Here is an 18,363-nt window from a genome sequence, read left to right as displayed (position 1 = left end):
GCCCGGGTCCATGACTTGCGATAATGCCCTGACAAATAACTTTGGAAATGCTCTACTAAACTGATGAATGGGGGGCATAGCTTTGTTGGTCCCTTTCTCCACAAGCATGGAGCCTCTAGCATGAGTCTTTGGGTCTAAACAAGTGAGAAATAGATTTCTAACTAAACAGATGCCTCTATCTTCTTTGGCTCAAAGATTCCACCTCTTTATCGCAGTGAAAATGATTACAGGCATGAAAAAAGTTTCCGATGGAGATTGCAGAGGTGGGATGTTTGTTTTACTGAGGAGATGTGATAAGGGCACAAAAATAATGGTCTGAAGATAAATGAGGACCTCCTATTCACCCTGAGATGAGATGGAAGAACAAGTGGACATTCAATTAAACTAAAAGGTGGCAAATTCAAAGCTGTTAAGGTGGAATATTTTCTCACATAGACACTGGAACTCTTTGCCCCAACAAATCATTGGCAGGATTCAAAACAGGATAGGGCGTTTATACTGTAATAATATCATCCAGAGGTTCTAACTGAAAGGAATTAAAAAAACAAGCATTTTGGAAGGATGCAAACCTTCCTGCTTCACAGCTTAAGTCAATCTCTAACAGGGGTTGAAAGAACTTTGTGGGCAGACTACTCCAAAATGGCTTTCTTCAGGGAAGGTGCAAGAAACCCTGCAGCAGCTGGTACTGTCCACTGCTGGAGACCGCATATTCGGCTAGATGGACTGTTCAACTGACCCAGTCTGGCATTTCTTAAAGGAAAATTTCCCTGGCCAAGTTAGTCTTCAGCAACGCAAGGCCTCTCACTACCACCCCCTCTCTCACCTGAGAACAAGCAGTGTCCACATTCCTTAGTCATCTTTGCTTCAGCTGCCCCAGAAGCTATTCTGAAGTGAGCTGCCAGGGAGACTCAGCTGGCAGCACCTGAATAGTCGGGGCAGCTCCCTGGGCTCTTTCCCGCCAGAGAAGAAAGCATGACAATACCAGTGAAGAAGAAAGGAAAACATCAAAATTGGCCCCAGCTCCTGTTGCTCATGGAGCTGCTCATCTTTCATAAAGTCAAAGAGGTATGACTCATCCAGCATGTCCTTCTGCTATTGCCTTGGCAGTTGGTCCACAGTGCCCGCGCACTGTTGCACACTTGTCCTATTACTGAGTACAAGGGGGTGGGAGTTTCACATGCAAAACTGCCTTTTCTTTTGTTTTTTCCTTCCCCATCCTTCCATTTAAAAATCTCAGTTCCCTAAGCAGCAGACGTGCTGCTGTGACTACTGACTTTGGGAGACAACACGTGGGACGGGACATTCAGTCCCTGGAAGCAACACATGGGATGTAGTTTCATTGGTGTGGCTGTCCACCACGAACACAACAAGTAGTACAGTCCATCAGCCTGGATTCAAAAGGATGTTAAAAAGCCAGTGTATCTATGGGTCACCCTAGATTGAAAGCTCACATACAAATACGATCACACTAAAGTACCTTGAAACATCAAGAGCAGAAAGTGTTTCCTGAACAAGGTGGTAGGGTCCACCTGGGGAGCCAATGCACAAACACTGCATAGTCTGGGGCTCATTCTCTGCTACTCGTTTGGAGAATATTGTGCCCTAAGTTTGATTAAACGCTTCTCACGTTACACTAGTAGACACTAAGCTTGATCATACCATAAGAATTATCACAGGCACACTGAAACCAACAGAACTTGTGCAGTTACCAGTCCTAGCCAATATTCCTTCACTTATCTAGCGTCAGAATGCGGCCAGTAAACTGATTACCAAGGTAAAGCAAATGCCACACTTGCCATTCTTCAGGGATATCCGAGAAATCCTCCACAAACAGTGCTGCGTGCTCACCATCCAGCTGGTATCAACAGCTCACTGCTGACAGGATGAGAGAGCTGCTGCCATTACCACAAGCTCCCATATCACCAGGCTGGACAAATGGCTACCAGGCTTTGGGCTCCCATGCCACCTTTAATGCCAGCTTAACAGATCCAGGTGTGGCACGGTTCACTGTGCCAAGACCAACCATACCTGGGGCATCCATCCCACTGTGCATCTGTGGAGGATGCTGCACACACACTGGCTGGTTGCTCTTTTTGTGTTGGGCTCCCTATGGGTCTTCCCAAGTTGAACCCTGCTGACTCAGCAGCTGCTGACTGGCTCAAGACCGTTTAGGTTTTTCTTCCTTTTAAACCTTGCCTTGCCCATACCAATTGCTATCTATAGAAAGAGTCTGGATGGTAAATGAAAGGCACGTTGGCCCTGCCAACTCTTACCAGAGGACTAAGTGAATCTCACAGCCCTTCTCCAATCCAAGAAATTCATTAAAATATTACACAAATTAAATGTATTTGATTGTGTCCACTGAAACCCACTGTAGGGGACAAGCGAAGACCTGTCACTTAAGGCTGGTGGTGAAAGGCTCAGGGAGTCTATGCCTCCTGTTTGAAACAGGTCTGAGTCTCAGCAGGACCAACTCTGCCCTCCAATGTTTTCAAGGAATAACCATCAAGTTTTTATGAGGGGGATTTAGTAGAGGAGACCTTAGAAGCAGTTTGCGTTTGTTTCAACTACCTGAAACATTGGTACCAAACACATTTCATCTCTCTACAGACCTCAACTCTGCTTCATCTGCACCTTCCTTTCCCCTCTCCTAAAATTGTATATTAGGGATGTCTGGGACCTGAGGACAAGGCAATTGAAATGCAAGATGTTACCAGGCACCAGCTTAAACATACAGAGAAGCGACAGCACATCAGCCTCCACCTCAAACAGCTCCACTGGCTCCTTATTCATTTCAAGATACAGTTCCCAAGAGACCTCCTCCTTTACACAGGCTCTCCATGGACCTGTTCCCCTCATCACCAAAGACCTTGCCTCACTACTCCCATCTCCCTGCTTGTCGAAACTTTTCCTCCAGTCTTCTCCACTCTACACACACCGTATCAACCCAAGAGCTTTTTTTGCACCTTCCATGATCTAGAACGGGGTTCTCAAACTGGGGGTTGGGACCCCTGAGAGGGATCGTGAGGTTATTACATGGGGGACTGTGAGCTGTCAGTCTCCACCCCAAACTCCGCTTTGCCTTCAGCATTTATAATGGTATTAAATATATAAAAAAGTGTTTTTAATTTATAAGGAGGGTCGCACTCAGAGGCTTGCTGTGTGAAAGGGATCACCAGTACAAAAGTTTGAGAACCACTGATCTAGAACATTTGTAAAATGTATCTGACTATTTGCAACTCATCTAACACCTCTCCCCCCTTTGCTTATAGAAAGTAATTAAGCTAACTCCTCTACAGGGAGTAGGGGGGTAGGTGGAAGGGGAAGAGGCTGTCCTGGTGTTCTTGATCAAAACTTGACACCATCCTGTGACATAGGCTACTTTACAGTCCACCTACCTAGGGAGGTGGTTGCATCTCACTGCAAGTGAACTGATTCCTGGCATATGGAGACACAGGTCACTTGTCTTGAAGGCCAGTAATCTCAGATCCTGTCAGTTGTTCCATACCAGAGCCACACTGCTTTAAACACAGACATATGGCAGACCCTATGGCACTCTCTGAGATTTTGCTGCGTAGCCATATTTGTAAAGTGAGATCCCTCAGGACAAAGATGTTAGAAAAGATTCTAAATGAACTACAGTAAGGGAAAGGACTGTGCTAAAAGCAGCGAAGTAATACTCAAAAGGGGAATAAGTCTGTATAGTCCTTTGAAAATGGAAAATGAAAAATGAAAATGAAAATCTGACAACTTTTCAGAGTAGGAAGTTGTGGTAAAAAGACAGCTAACATTGCCACCAATAATGCGAAGCAAGAACAGAACTAGACTGCCATCTACAATAACTGAAGGACATTTAGAAGCCTCTTTAATGCTAGCTGAGAAGCAAGAAGATTAGCTTGTGTTCTCTTCTTCCCAAGTGGAAGGCAAACAAATACACCTACATGACAAATTGACCATGTCCCTGCACAGGAGGCCTCAGGAAACAATGAGACAACTCCCACCACCATGTGAAAAATAGAACCAGTGAAGAAGAGAAGCCATCCAATCAACAGGGCACCACAGAGTGGTCCAGCCACAAGGGTTCCAGTTAGCTAAAACCAGCCTTCATGCAGGCCACACTCAGGTTGATTAATAAATAAAAGAGGCCTGATCATTCTCCCACTCACCTCAAATCTCAACTCTTCTAGGCAACCCAAACTGTTTCTCCACCCCCACTACTGAGCCAGACCCAAGGTCACTAAAACACAGGATCAAACTAATGAAATCCATCTAAAAAACTGGTAGAGCATTATTCTCACACAGGTGTATGTAACCTTCTCCACCACCCACAGGGAGAGGAACTTGCAATCTTTTAACAATGTCTTTCCATTGATTCCCATCTCTTATGCTGTGGTGTACCTTAAACTAGACCTCTTACTAAAGCATACAGGACCTTACCCCAACTCACCAGTAGGAACTCCAGACAAATGGATTAAACCTCAGGGACCAGAGGAAGACAGTAGAACCAACACACACACACACACACACACACACAGACACAAAAGCCACACTAAAACAGATTCTTTAAACAGAAAATCAAGAATAGTTGAAGCTGCGTTATTTCAAGAAAGCAAACAAGATGGTTTACTAAAACAAGTTTATAATCCATAAAGTTTGGGGAAAAGAAAAAGTGTAAGCCACTCAGAGGTATACAAGATTTAACACCTAACTCTAGCAGCTTCTTGGTCTGGCAGCACGTGAATGAAGTTATGTATTGGTCCAATTTAAAGAAAAACACATGACATCATCACATCTGAACAGAAAGAAAACTAGAACTAAGCATTCAACCTAACCACCTCAATGCACATTAAAGCTACAGGCAAATTAAAAATGCTGAAGTCTTCTTACTTCCACAAATCCAACTGATTTTAAACAGAGGAGTCAATCCAAAAAGCCAATTTCCACCGTCTTGGTATCTACAATTTCAAAAAACAGAAACCCTGCTACATCGTAATTAATGTATTCAAAATAAATACCTCTTTTGGACAAAAGAAAATATTAAATCAACCTTCTATTGTTTACTGGTATTGAAAATTCTTTACACACACTAACAAAGCAAAGGTCCTGCTTACCTTAAGACTCTCCACTCATGCTACCCAAGAGCCACTTTAAATTCAGACATGCTAAAGATTCCAGTTTCACCCTCAAACAAAAAAACAAGCCTATATGTAAACTAAGGATTTTACACAGATTTTGGCTTCTCATTCTGAACCTGCTGGGGCAGCTGACCAGCAGCGTACGATGAAATCATTTGTCTAATGACTCAAAGGAGCCTGACATATGCAATGCTACAATGTCTTAACTTCCATCTATGCTGAATACAAACCAACATCTATGTCGTAAAATGCATTTCAACACAGCACACACAAAATGGCTGGCTCCCAAGATGAGCATTTCCATACAATGCTATAAAACTGATAACAACCTAAAAAGGTAATTATGACTTAACGGCTAGGCAGTCAGAAGAGAGATCTGCAAGAACACCGATACCAAACACTAACAAATAACACGCTGCTCTTTGAATCCTGATGCTTCAGCTTGTAAGTTGTCAAGGAATATTACACTCAATTCACATTAGTGTGTAACTTGCAAAGAGATACTATGGTGTGATTGGATATTTGTGGATGGGGGGGGAATTTCATGCAGCTAAGGAGGAAAAGTAGGCCTATCACGTAGGTTTTATCATTAACAAAAAAATGCATCTTTCTTTAAAAGAAAGACAATCCTAAATCCTCCTTGACAAAGGAAAAATTGCAAGCAAATAAATATTCTTAAATATTCCAAATGCTGAAAGTGAGAAGAGCCATTCATAAATTAGGGATTCAAACTAGGTTTTTATTCATAATTTCATTCAGATTGTGCAAGAGTTAAAAAAAATTTAAAAAGACAAACCGTAATGCTAGTTCTCAACAGAATCAGGGAGCTGTCTCTAGATTGCAGCAGACCATAAATTCTTATAGTCATTCAGCGCAAACTCACTAAACAGTTCCACTGTTTTCCCTTACAAACCAGTTCTTTAGATCTGAATGATCACAGCAAATATAATCACAGCAAATATAAGTACTCACATAAAGGAAACGGTAACATTACGACAGCTCTATTCATTAATGTGCATACATAATTCTCATCTCTCCAACACAAATTCGGGGTCTGTGCAGTACAATGTATCTAGAAAGCAAATTACAAAAAATGAATGCAAAAAAATTGTGGTCAGTAAGAAAAAATTACAACTTCTAAATCAATTCACTGTCTCACATAACAAAATGCCCATCACTGCAACGGAGTATAGGAACTGTACAGCAATTAACACACCACCACCCCAGCCAGAACCCAAAACTGCAACTGTCCAGATGTGTGGAAGCTCAGAACATTCTATAGTTTTGCTGTCATGTGTTTGACTTTTGTACGGTACAAACCCAACTGTGTGTAGCAGATGGCATAAAAAAAAAAAGTATTTCTACCACCATTTGTCAGGCTCTACCAAGAAAGAGGAGCAGAAGGAGCAAAACGTTAGTATTTGCTCTAGTATCTGACATTTATTTTTCAGGTGTGTTTTTTTTCTGAAAAGCTAAGTTATTAAAACCAGTTTGGTATTAAAACAGAGACCTTAACTAACTACAGCTGTTAGATACGTCAGGACATTCTGTAGGTTTCCCCACTCAAAATCATTTAAAAATATGAGGCGACAAAAATATAAGCTGCTTCCCTCTTTCCGAAAGCCAAAGGGGGTGGATGGAGGGAAGAAATCTCTTCCTCACAAGGAATGTGGCTATAATTGAACTTTTGGGGTAAATGGCCCTGCAAGGCTGCAGACATTATCCCTTCTCAATGAACTGGTCATTTAAAAATAAAGAGGGGGCAAAGGGGGAGTTTTCCTCTTAACAGTCCTCCTCTAGCTCTACTCCCCATCCGTCAGCCTGAGCAAGCAGAGATGACGCAGGCTGCCTTATATAATAGCCTGTGATTTCCTAGACTGCAGGCCTTCCCTTTGTGCTCTGTATATACTTACACACACGCACACACAGATTCACAGCCCCTGGCACCATGCCAGCACTAACCCTCGTCAGCTGGTTGACTCCATTCACAGAGAGGGGTTGGAGCTGACATGAAAAGAAGGTGGGGGGGGAGCTATTACATCAAGCCATCAGCACTACAGACAAAAGAAAAATTTTTATATACCCAAAATAAGCCTTCCCTTGCAGCTTTAGATCAGGGAGAGTCATATTTAGTAATTCCACAAGAACACCGCACTCTGAACAAGGAACCTGAACAGAGGTGAGGTTTTTTGGGAGGTAGGAGAGGGAATCAGTCCAACAGCAAACACAAGCAACAGTGCAGTTCTCTTTAAATATAATGTAAAAAACATTACATTTAACCTTCCAACTCATGTTAAAGGAGAGAGAAAATAGCCATGATATAATCCATAAAGAGCCTTTTGTCTGTTAAAAAGGACAGTCTAAAGAATACTTACAGGTACAATATCCTGCTGCCTCCTTTAGTTGTCAAGAAAATTAGAGACAGAGAAAAGAAGGGAGGAAGAGAGACAGAAAGAAGAGAAGACAGAGTGAGAAGGGGGAGGGAGGGAAAGAAAGACAGATTTTTTTTATGAGAAGCCCTCTCCGTAGAACATGGGCGGCCCCGCGTGCCATCCCCCTCTAGGGACCTGCAGAAACCCTGTCTCAAAACGGGCACTTCCCTGCCAATCATGCGCTGTACTGTTATATTAAACAAAAGAAAAGGGGGATGCTTACTTTTACCCATGATGCCTAGCGGGGGCAGGGGAAAAAAACCAGTTGCAGCCGGTTTGTAACCTCAGGACATGGAATTATCTCTTAATTTTTTTAAGTCGTTTGTGGTATAAAAGTCAGTTAGCTGCCTCCCCCCTCCCCCCCCCCCCCCAGCAGATTCTGGCATCTTGCCAAACTTTGTCTTCATTCATGAGAGCTCATTTCCTCCAACGCTATTTTAACTGTTTAGTTCCCAAAACAAATTTTAAGGACATTCCATCAATGTGGGGAAGCAATTAATAAAGACGTATCCATAAGAAAGAGAATGCCAATAATCTCATTCTTCTGCATCTCACCAACACACAGGCTTACCTCCCTGGTGTTAGGAGTCAGGGAATAGCCAATGCAGGAAAGATGGGGATTTTTGTAGCATTCCTGAAATCCTGGCGTCAGACATCAAGGCATCAACCCCTTAATTTTTTCCCTCCAATACCAGTAACTTGATTATAACTGGCGTATTCTCTTCCTACAATCAATTTGTTACAGGTGTTTCACAGAGGTGATCAGTTACAGCTCTTGTACATGTTCCAGTCAAAACCAGGTAGATCACCATACCCCACATTACTCTACCTTCCATGCATGCCACACCATTAACGGAAATGAAACCACTTCTTCACAGCATCCTCACTGTCCTAACAGCAGCTTTATCTCTGACATGCTCACCATGCATTTCACCACACTAGGATTATGACTGATATTTTGTTGGGGTTTGATAACACACTAAGAATGTACCCAAAGGTTCTGACCATGGCATCATATTTTTGTAGGAAAGGTGGTGGTGTGCAAAAAAAAAAAAAAAAGTTATTTTGTATTCCATCTGGTATTCATATAATATAATATCTCTTATTCCAATACCTGTGCACATCAGCAGGGCTTGGAAAAAATGTATCCAATCCTTACTAGTCCAAGTCTAAGCACTCAATTTATTGTTCAGGCCAAAAAGCCCAAAAACCCTCCCTCCACCCCACCGCAAGTCAGTTACTACTACCTACAGAGAGATAAAACAGTGCATGTGCTTACAGTACTCAGGAGTATCTCCCAAGAGCAAGGGAAAATCAAATGAAGTGGTTTTAAGTCTAACCTACATGCTTTTTCCCCTGAATCCCCTCCATTTGTCTAGTCTAGTGCCCATCCCCAGATGGTCTGACATGTTCAGGCTGTCCATCCCCAGAGTAGGTCTGGTCTCATATCTTCCCTGACTGGCTGAGCTCAAAGGCTCTGGCCTCCTGCTCTCAGTTTTCCTTATCCATCCTTCACTGGTCAGCCATCCACTACACCCCTGGACACCCCAGACCCATAGTAGTTGGGGCCCCATCTGCACAGTGTCTCCTGCTCATCAGGCCTTCCCATGACTTGAGGTCCCAATGGCAAGATGTTGGGTCTTCCCCTAAAATTTGGGCCTGAAAGCTCGTCTTCCACAAGCTGTTTCCTCTGACTATATCCCCATGAGGCCTAGGTCTTGCCTAATGGACTGGACTCAACACCACTAATCTCTCTCTGGTCTGTTCCCCACAGCAATATTGATCCTTTGGAGCTCTGCTGTACCATTCTGGTATACCCAGTCTTGCTCCTCTTGGACTTCTGCTACATACTACATCTACCTCCAGGCTCTGAGCCATTCCTTAGCCCTCTCACTCAGACTTTCGCACACTGCCAGGGGACGGGTGATGAGGGAGACAGCAGGGCTGAAGAGCACCACTCAAATGCTATAACTAGGAACTGCCACACCTGCACTCCTCAAGCCATTAAAGCAGACAGGGTACCATTCAGCCCCAATCACCCAACCTAATTATGTTTGGGGAGAGTAGGTTTTTCAAGTCCTACACTGATGCATTATAACTGGGCCAAAATAAAGCAATTTCAAACTACAGATTCCTGCAGCTCTATATAGCACAGCATGTGTACATGGCATTTTATAGGTACACAGAAAGGCAAGGTCCCTTCCCCCAGGAGAATTTAGGTCTAGATTATATAGGTGCAATCTAACAACTAAGGATCAGGTGCAAGAGTGGAAGCAGATGGCACCAGAGGCTTGAGGAGAAAAGTCAGATGCAAGTTGTGAAGAGTGATTTGACAGAGGAAAAGAAGGTTTGGTTGGTGCAACAGAGATAAGGCAGATCCATTATTAGGGAATGGTGTGAAATTGGTGGTAACTGAGGAATCTCATGATCATGAGAATTTTGTTCAGTAGTACAGAAAAATCTGCAAAAAATTGTTCAGTAACCATAATGCATGCTTCCTTCAGCCCAATAAATGCCCATCAGCTCTGGGTCTCTGTACGGAGATCATTCTGAAATATTGCCATGAACTAGAATTAAGACCTATTAAGGTGACAATATTCTACACCTATTTGCTGCAAAAATATACTGAACTACTACTAAGAATGCTCAGCTACCATGAGGCAACCCAATTCAAACTAGCTTTTGACAGATGTTCCTAGCAAACATCTGCTGGCAGCTTGAGCCCTTCAAAGCTTTTTGTCCTAGAACTGGGTGTGAATTTAGCAACACTAAACAAACACTAGATAATAAGAGGGTATTAATTTATGTTGCATTTACAACAGAGGCCTATGGAAATCTGTCACTATCAGAATACCCAAAAAGTTCAAATATGATGGGGATGATTACAAACTGATCGTAAATAGCAGACCTTTCTTAAATGTTACCCTGAAGACTTCTGAATTCAAACACTGATGCCACATTGTTGGAAGGTGCAAGTTATTAATTCATTTAGTCTAAATGATAGAATTCGCCTCAGTTAATGTATCTTCAGACATAGGTACTCAATTCCACTGATGTTACAGAGGCTGAGCACCGAATACCTACATAATAGCAGAATTTGGCCCATTATATTTAACTCTTCAGTTACTTGTTATATTGATAAAATACACACTAGCTATATGGAGAATTAACACTAGTATAGCACTTTACATTTTCAAAGCTATACCTGGACTACCTCACAGCTGCAAGATTTATAAAATGAGGAACAGACATGTTAAGTGGCTTTCTCCAAGGTCAGTGAGTCAGCAGAAGAGCAAAGAAGAATACATAAGAGTTCCAACCCCTGCCCTACCCTCTAGAGAGACTGCTCTTCACACTCCAGTTCATGTGCCTTTGAAAGCCAAATCCCTGCACCCGCAGAGAGGCTTCTGATCAATTCTCAAAGAAATTCAGCTAATAAGCAAGAGACTTGCTGCACTTTGGAAATTCATACACAGCTTTCATCCAAATATATTGAATGCTTCAGCACTGAGTGCCTACACACAGACACACACCATTTTATCCCTGATGCAAACACACAATACTGAGCTTGTGCCCCAATTTCATGTCTTGTCTTTTTTTGTTTCAAGTAAACTTATACAGGAGATAAAATGTTCTGTACAAACTTTCATATGAAGTATCACCATATGACCTTAGACCTCACAAGCAAGACTACACTAAGGATACATACATTATCCTACTCTGTTTGTCGTGATCTCTAGTGAAGTTTTCAACCATTATATTGTGTGTGTGTGTGTGTTGGTGCATTTGTTGCCCCAGTCTGACCCACTCTAATACCAAACTAAGTTCTAAGTTCTTGTTAAGGAATCAGATTCTGTTCTAAGCTTTGTACAGTGCAATTCTTCTAGAAAGTGACAAGGACAACAACTCATATTTGACCCAGAGATTTAGATGGTTAAAAACCACCAAATATTTATGAAATCTGGGCTGATTAAATTTAAAATAATCCTGGAAATATTTCTAATACAGATAGTTTTTACACAAAATCTCCCCTGCATTTACATTCCAGATATTAGAGAATTAAGAACGTGAAAGTGAAATTCACCAAGAACATGAAACTAACTTAATTTTTCATCACACAAGCACCATATAAAAAGTTGTATTTTTAAAATTTTCCATTTCAATCATTAATGCATTAACAACACAGGCTAAACACTTAAAAACAGCTAATGTTTAAATTCATACGCAGGATTGTTGTCTCTAATATCCTGGGACCAACACAGCTACAAGATGGGTGAAGTAATCTGTTACCTAATACTTATCTATTTCAAATATCCTATATTGGACCAAAGAAGTTCTTTGGTCCAATAACCGATATTACCTCATTCACCTTGTATTTCTAAGGTTTAAATAGACAATATCCTTTTAATTATATATCATTTTCAACTCATTCTGTTATGAACAGGATTAAAGCTCCTACACAATATTAGACAGCTAAAAACTACAGGTTAACCCACTTCTCTGTACCATCTATTAAAAATGGACTGTTCGAGACTGTTTAATTCTAGTAAAATCTAGTCCATTAATGAATGTTTTAGTATGTTCCAAAGCTGATAAAACAGATTACTTCAAAATTTAGCACTACACTCTGTTCAGAAAACACAAATTAAGAATCCAGTGTGTCAGTCAAAAAGGAGTAAATTGTTTGTTTATGGTGTTAACGCACAGCAGAAATATCTTGCAAAATAGGATGTTTCATTTTTGGTGGCAAGTTACAAAATTACAATAATCAAAGGTTAACAAGAGCACTATAGTAAATTTGGAGATACTTAGTGCATGTAATTAGTACTACATTTAATTTATTTGTGGAGCAAGCATAAATATGACCGACTTACAAATTACATCTTTTACAAGATTTTGCATGCAAACCACTGAAACCTGCATGAAGTATCCATTCTTCTAAAAATAAACTATTCCACAGTGCACAAATAACCATGTAATCTATAATACAGAGTTACTATCATGTACTTAATCCATGAGGTGCAGAGAATCTGGTAATTACACTAGAGTTCCCATGCCATTCCAAGCATTGGTACCATCTGAGTTAGCCTTATTAAATAACATGGAACAATTTGGTTTACAAAGGGAGAAGTAACTAATTAGTCTGTAATTACATAGTAGTTACCATAGAATGATGACCTAATGAGGTGGTTGTTTAGGCCCAACAAAATGTCACTGCTAATTCTTTTCAGGATGTGCGCACTGAACATGCTACAAACAGCAAGTGATGAAAGGATGCTCAGCTTTAGAAGCAAGGAAAGGAAGTGGCCAAGCACTCGTGTAGACTACACAAGTGAAGGAGGGATAAATAAATAATATGGAGCTGAGGAGTAAGAGAAATCAAGGCTAAAAAAGGAATTCCAACACAGCTGTCAAGCAGTTTGCATTGTGTAGAGTGCTTCAGGATCTTCCGTAAAACTCTGAACAAGCTTTGTTGTATTGCCTGTGGAAGCAAGGCTTCTTCAAAACGTATGAAGGAAATCTCGCTCCTATGAAGAGGGGAGGCTTTCTGAAGGAACACATCTGCTCACTGTAGATGGCTCGGCCAAAAACTGCCTCTGATCATGAAAGTTCATCTACTCAAAGCAGGCAGGTTTCTTTAGACATGTCCATGGGTAAGTGGCAGCAATTTCTCTTCACTCAGGTGAAGGGTTTTTTTAACTTGTCTTTCACTAGGTTCACAATCTAGGAGTCCCTGTTTGGATGCTAGAAATTCAGGAGACACCTAGTTAGCAAATAAGTCCAAGCGTGCTTCCTCTCAACCACCATCTCCAACCATATTTACTTGCCAAAGTGTTTGTAACTTTTCCTTTTGGATGCATGCTAAGTTACCATCCTCCATTCCGTGGTTGCTCCTACACCAATTCCTACAGAACACTCCAAGGTTTACCTGAATTTTCTTAGTGGCCTTCAAGGGTATGTCAGATGCTACCTGCTTAACTCGTAGTGTTTCTTGCATGGAGTACATCACACACATCCCACAGACTGCACAAACGTCCGATTCATTTCCAGGTAAAGCCTGCCTTGATTTAACACACGCTATATAGTTTGGGGTCATGATTAGGTCTGAGATTGCCCCTCCTCTCCTTAGGCTTAATCTCAACAGTGTAGATGCTCTTGCTGATCATCACTAGACGGGTCCACCTGGGAACTGGGTATTCTCAGTTGAGGGCCTTCAGATCTGAAATTCACTCCCAACAGAGTATGTTTGACCTTCAAGCTTCACCTTCCCACAATGCCCAACACTTTTGAAGCCAGGTGCTTAAAGTTAGGTGACTAAGTACAAGTGGCCTGGTTTGTAGGAATGATAAGAACCCACAAAGTCAGTGGGAGATAAAGGTATTCAGCACCTCTGAAAGCTATGCGGCTGTTACTCGGTGCCTGAACAGAGATTTAAAAACAAATTTAGGCACCTAGCTTTGCAAGTCTCAGCCACAGGCTTCTGTATGACTGAGTCAGTTGGGAGGGATTCTTTGAGTTGGCATTGTGTCAAGTTCAGTTTTAATTCATGTGATTTTACAGTTTGTGTACCTGAGCCTTGATGTCATCAGGCTTATTTTGTAAAATGCAAAGCATCTTGCGTTAAATAAGGTCAGACCACTCATACATCTGTTTCCCCATCATCCTCTCACCGTGGCTTGCTCCAAATCACTGATTTACTTCTCTACAGGGCATCATCTTCCCAATCCTGGAGTTCTAAGCCAGTAGTTTCTCCTCCATGTGGTAGACAGTAGTGAATAAAGGGTGTTTACCCTTCTGATACTATTGTCCCCTAACCCATACCCCCACCCTCCCATCACAATCCAGTCTTCTCTTCACCTCATTTCCTGGTCTGCAGTAGTTGGTAGCAATTGACCCGAAACAGACAGTTTAATAGTAATCGCTACCTTTATACACCAATATTTCTGAAGATGCTTTTATTCTTGTCTGCATTCCTCATCAGTGTCCAGCTCTTTAAATCACTACTTTGAGGTCTCTCGGTGATTCTGCTTCAATCCATTCCCCTACCTCCCATCCAGGACTTCTGAAGATTCTCTATAGCGAGAAGGCAAAAGGTACTGGTAGTCACAGGATCATTCACTTAAACGCATTTTAGGATCCTTTCCTCTGGATGCTTCTATTTCCACTTAGTGAAAGGCCTTTTCATAGTCTACAAGAGTGGTAACAATAACTGGTTCTATGCAGCACTCTTTCCAGAACCTGATTATCTTCAAGTGATCCATGGCTGAGAAATCTCTCCTGAATCATGCTTGCTCTGCTAGGAGATTAAAGTCTAGAAGTCCTTGCATTTTCTTCACTTGTGCTTTTTAAAGGATCCTTATATAACTCAAACAGCCAGTGGCAGAAGTCTATAGCGCGAGAGCCTTCATGTTACCTTTCTAATTAGTTATCTGAGGAGTGAAACAGGCAGCTGACCAGAAAGGTAGGAAAGGATGGTATTTATGAAATTGCTTTGAGTTATTAATTTAGATTTATTGGGAATCTATCCAAATTTCAAACAAATTAAGATTTGCTGCTGTCACTTTTTCAAAGGCAGAATAAATCATGCACATGTAAGCAATGACAAGACAAGATGTATGGCCTAACATGGCCACTGCACACCAAACCAGAAAGCTGGGCTGAGAGTGCAGTCCCACAACAATCAATAAAGGTGGCTAGGGACTTCATAACTTTTGGGACAAGTGCCAGACAAGTCTATTAAATGTAGCCAGGCAGGACAAGGGTTAAAACAGGCACAAGGAAAATGGCAGTCAGGGGTGAAGACACACGGTTGTGTTGAACCTAGCCCTTGGTTGAAGTCTTCTATCATCTACAATAGGCGAGACATGCCAGAAGGTTATTTTAACCAGAAGCATGTTATGAGAAATTAGTGTTGACAGAAATCACAGAACTGACTCTCCCCACAAACACAATATTTGATGTCATTTGAGACATTCATATGAGAGGGGGAAATAAGGGATGTAATTGAAATCAAGTCCTTGATTTTTAAACAGTCAATATTTTAATTTTTCTCCCTCCTGCACTCTCGGTGTGTGGGGGGTGGGTGTAAAATTCTAAGAACTTCTTGTTTGGTGGCGTTCCACAAGCAAAACCAGCTACCTGGCAACAGAATATCTGAGCACAAGTTTGTTAGTGTTGTACACATAAGAAAAGCAACAAACAAAGCAATTTAAAAGCAACATCCTAAAAACAAAACCTCATATCACCAATACATAGCAAAGTGGGCACTATTAAGTTTTCATGGTACTTCATTCTAGGTGCTCAGTACAAGGTTTGGCTCAGAGGACTGGAAGGGAACTTCTAGTCATCAAGTCCTGTCCTTTGCTATCACCAGCAACCCTGTCATAATCCCATTCATAAAAAAGTACTTCCAGGTCCTCTTGAAGCTACCACGTGTAAATTGGGGAGGCCGAGCTGATGAATCCAGGTAGGAGATGTAGCCTCATCCACCTAACAAGACAGGAACCTCTGAATCATTTACATTTTATTTTTTTAGATACAGTGCTTTAGTGTCAGCACATACACCTGGCATGACCAGGGTCATGGAGGTCTCAATTATAGCAGGCTCCCCACACCGAAAGAAGGACATCTTAAACTCAATCTAGCATTTCGTTAGACAATGTAAAAAAACTGCAGGGCTGACACAAGATGATCAAGTTTGCCACAATTGGTAGAATGGGCCATTTCTACTGATCTTTGTTCTCTTATGATCCTTTGCTTTCCTGTGCAATATTTGAGTGAATAATTTGACCAAGCATTATAAAGACTGAATCATAGACTTTAAGGTCAGAAGGGACCATTATGATAGTCTAGTCTGACCTCCTGAACAATGCAGGCCACAGAATCTCACCCACCTACTCCTGTAACAAACCTCTAACCTATGTCTGAGCTATTGAAGTCCTCAAATCGTGGTTTAAAGATTTCGAGATGCAGAGAATCCTCCAGTAAGTGACTCGTGCCCCATGCTGCAGAGGAAAGCGAAAAAAACCCAGGGCCTCTGCCAATCTGTTCTGGAGGAAAATTCCTTCCTGACCCCAAATATGGCGATCAGCTAAACCCTGAGCATGTGGGCAAGACTCACCAGCCAGCCACCCAGGAAAGAATTCTCTGTAGTAACTCAGATCCCACCCCATCGGGCATATCTACTGCTAGTAGTTGAAGATCAATTAATTGCCAAAATTAGGCTACCATATGCATGTCTCTTTCAGAGCAGGTTTTTCCATTCTCACAGTTGGCAGCAACTACCAACTACTCTCTGAAGTAGAAAGGTGAGAGCTCCGTTTCCCTATAAATCTGTACCTTGATGCTAGATATGAGTGAGGCAAGAGGCTTCTAAGATCTTGAGACAGACTATGCACTGCATATAGTCTGAGGGTTGTAGCTCTATTAGTAAAGGCATATTTGAGTAACACCTAGCAAGGAACAGTGCATTTTAGGTTTCAAGAAGTCACAGTGATTCCATGACTCCGAGAATTACTCTAACAAGGCTAAAAGAAAAGGAGGACTTGTGGCACTTTAGAGACTAACAAATTTATTTGAGCATAAGCTTTCATGAGCTACAGCTCACTTCATCGGATGCATTCAGTGGAAAATACAGTGGGGAGATTTATATACACAGAGAACATGAAACAATGCGTGTTACCATACACGCTAACGAGAGTGATCAGGTAAGGTGAGCTATTACCAGCAGGAGAGCAGGGAGGGAAAAAACCTTTTGTAGTGATAATCAAGGTGGGCCATTTCTAGCAGTTGACAAGAACGTTGGGGGAAGGGGGACGACACATTCTCATTGGAGTCTGTTTTTGAAGTTTTTCTGTTGAAGAACTGTCACTTTTAGGTCTGTAAGCAAGTGACCAAAGAGATTGAAGGGTTCTCCGACTGGTTTTTGAAGGTTATAATTCTTGACGTCTGATTTGTGTCCATTTATTCTTTTACGTAGAGACTGTCCCGTTTGGCCAATGTACATGGCAGAGGAGCATTGCTGGCACATGATGGCATATATCACATTGGTAGATGTGCAGGTGAACGAGCCTCTGATAGTGTGGCTGATGTGATTAGGCCCTATGATGGTGAATAGATATGTGGGCACAATTGGCAACGGGCTTTGTTGCAAGGATAGGTTCCTGGGTTAGTGGTTCTGTTGTGTGGTGTGTGGTTGCTGCTGAGTATTTGCTTCAGGTTGGGGGGCTGTCTGTAGGCAAGGACTGGCCTGTCTCCCAAGATCTGTGAGAGTGATGGGTTGTCCTTCAGGATAGGTTGTAGATCCTTGATGATGCGTTGGAGAGGTTTTAGTTGGGGGCTGAAGGTAACGGCTAGTGGCGTTCTGTTATTTTCTTTGTTAGGCCTGTCCTGTAGTAGGTGACTTCTGGGAACTCTTCTGGCTCTGTCAATCTGTTTCTTCACTTCAGCAGGTGGGTACTGTAGTTGTAAGAATGCTTGATAGAGATCTTGTAGGTATTTGTCTCTGTCTGAGGGGTTGGAGCAAATGCAGTTGTATCGTAGAGCTTGGCTGTAGACAATGCATTGTGTGGTGTGGTCTGGACGAAAGCTGGAGGCAAGTAGGTAGGCATAGTGGTCAGTAGGTTTCCGGTATAGGGTGGTGTTTATGTGACCATTGCTTATTAGCACCGTAGTGTCCAGGAAGTGGATCTCTTGTGTAGACTGGTCCAGGCTGAGGTTGATGGTGGGATGGAAATTGTTGAAATCATGGTGGAATTCTTCAAGGGCTTCTTTTCCATGGGTCCAGATGATGAAGA

The 18,363-nt window shown here is 41.9% G+C and overlaps 2 protein-coding genes across 5 annotated transcripts in view; one reads left to right on the top strand and one right to left on the bottom strand.

Moving 5' to 3' along the window:
- Positions 1 to 18,363, top strand: part of UBAP2L (ubiquitin associated protein 2 like) — a 403,300-nt gene that overhangs the window by 91,121 nt on the left and 293,816 nt on the right. The gene's annotated exons all lie outside the window — the stretch shown is intronic.
- Positions 1 to 18,363, bottom strand: part of GATAD2B (GATA zinc finger domain containing 2B) — an 80,438-nt gene that overhangs the window by 44,927 nt on the left and 17,148 nt on the right. For 2 of the 4 annotated variants that reach the window (XM_073322403.2, XM_073322407.2), the window contains exon 2: positions 6,108 to 6,207. The exons of 1 other annotated variant lie outside the window; for it this stretch is intronic. In XM_073322403.2, coding sequence (XP_073178504.1) covers positions 6,108 to 6,109 — 2 coding nt within the window. In that variant the 5' untranslated portion in view covers positions 6,110 to 6,207. Of the gene's footprint in view, positions 1 to 6,107; positions 6,208 to 7,048; positions 7,070 to 18,363 lie in introns of those variants that run through there. One more of the 4 variants, XM_073322405.2, reaches the window with a different exon arrangement.

This window comes from Lepidochelys kempii, chromosome 24 (genome assembly GCF_965140285.1).
Source record: "Lepidochelys kempii isolate rLepKem1 chromosome 24, rLepKem1.hap1, whole genome shotgun sequence".
In the NCBI taxonomy this organism is placed as follows: Eukaryota; Metazoa; Chordata; order Testudines; family Cheloniidae; genus Lepidochelys; species Lepidochelys kempii.
Note: the sequence above shows the minus strand (reverse complement) of the source record. Positions and strands in the feature narration are given on the sequence as shown.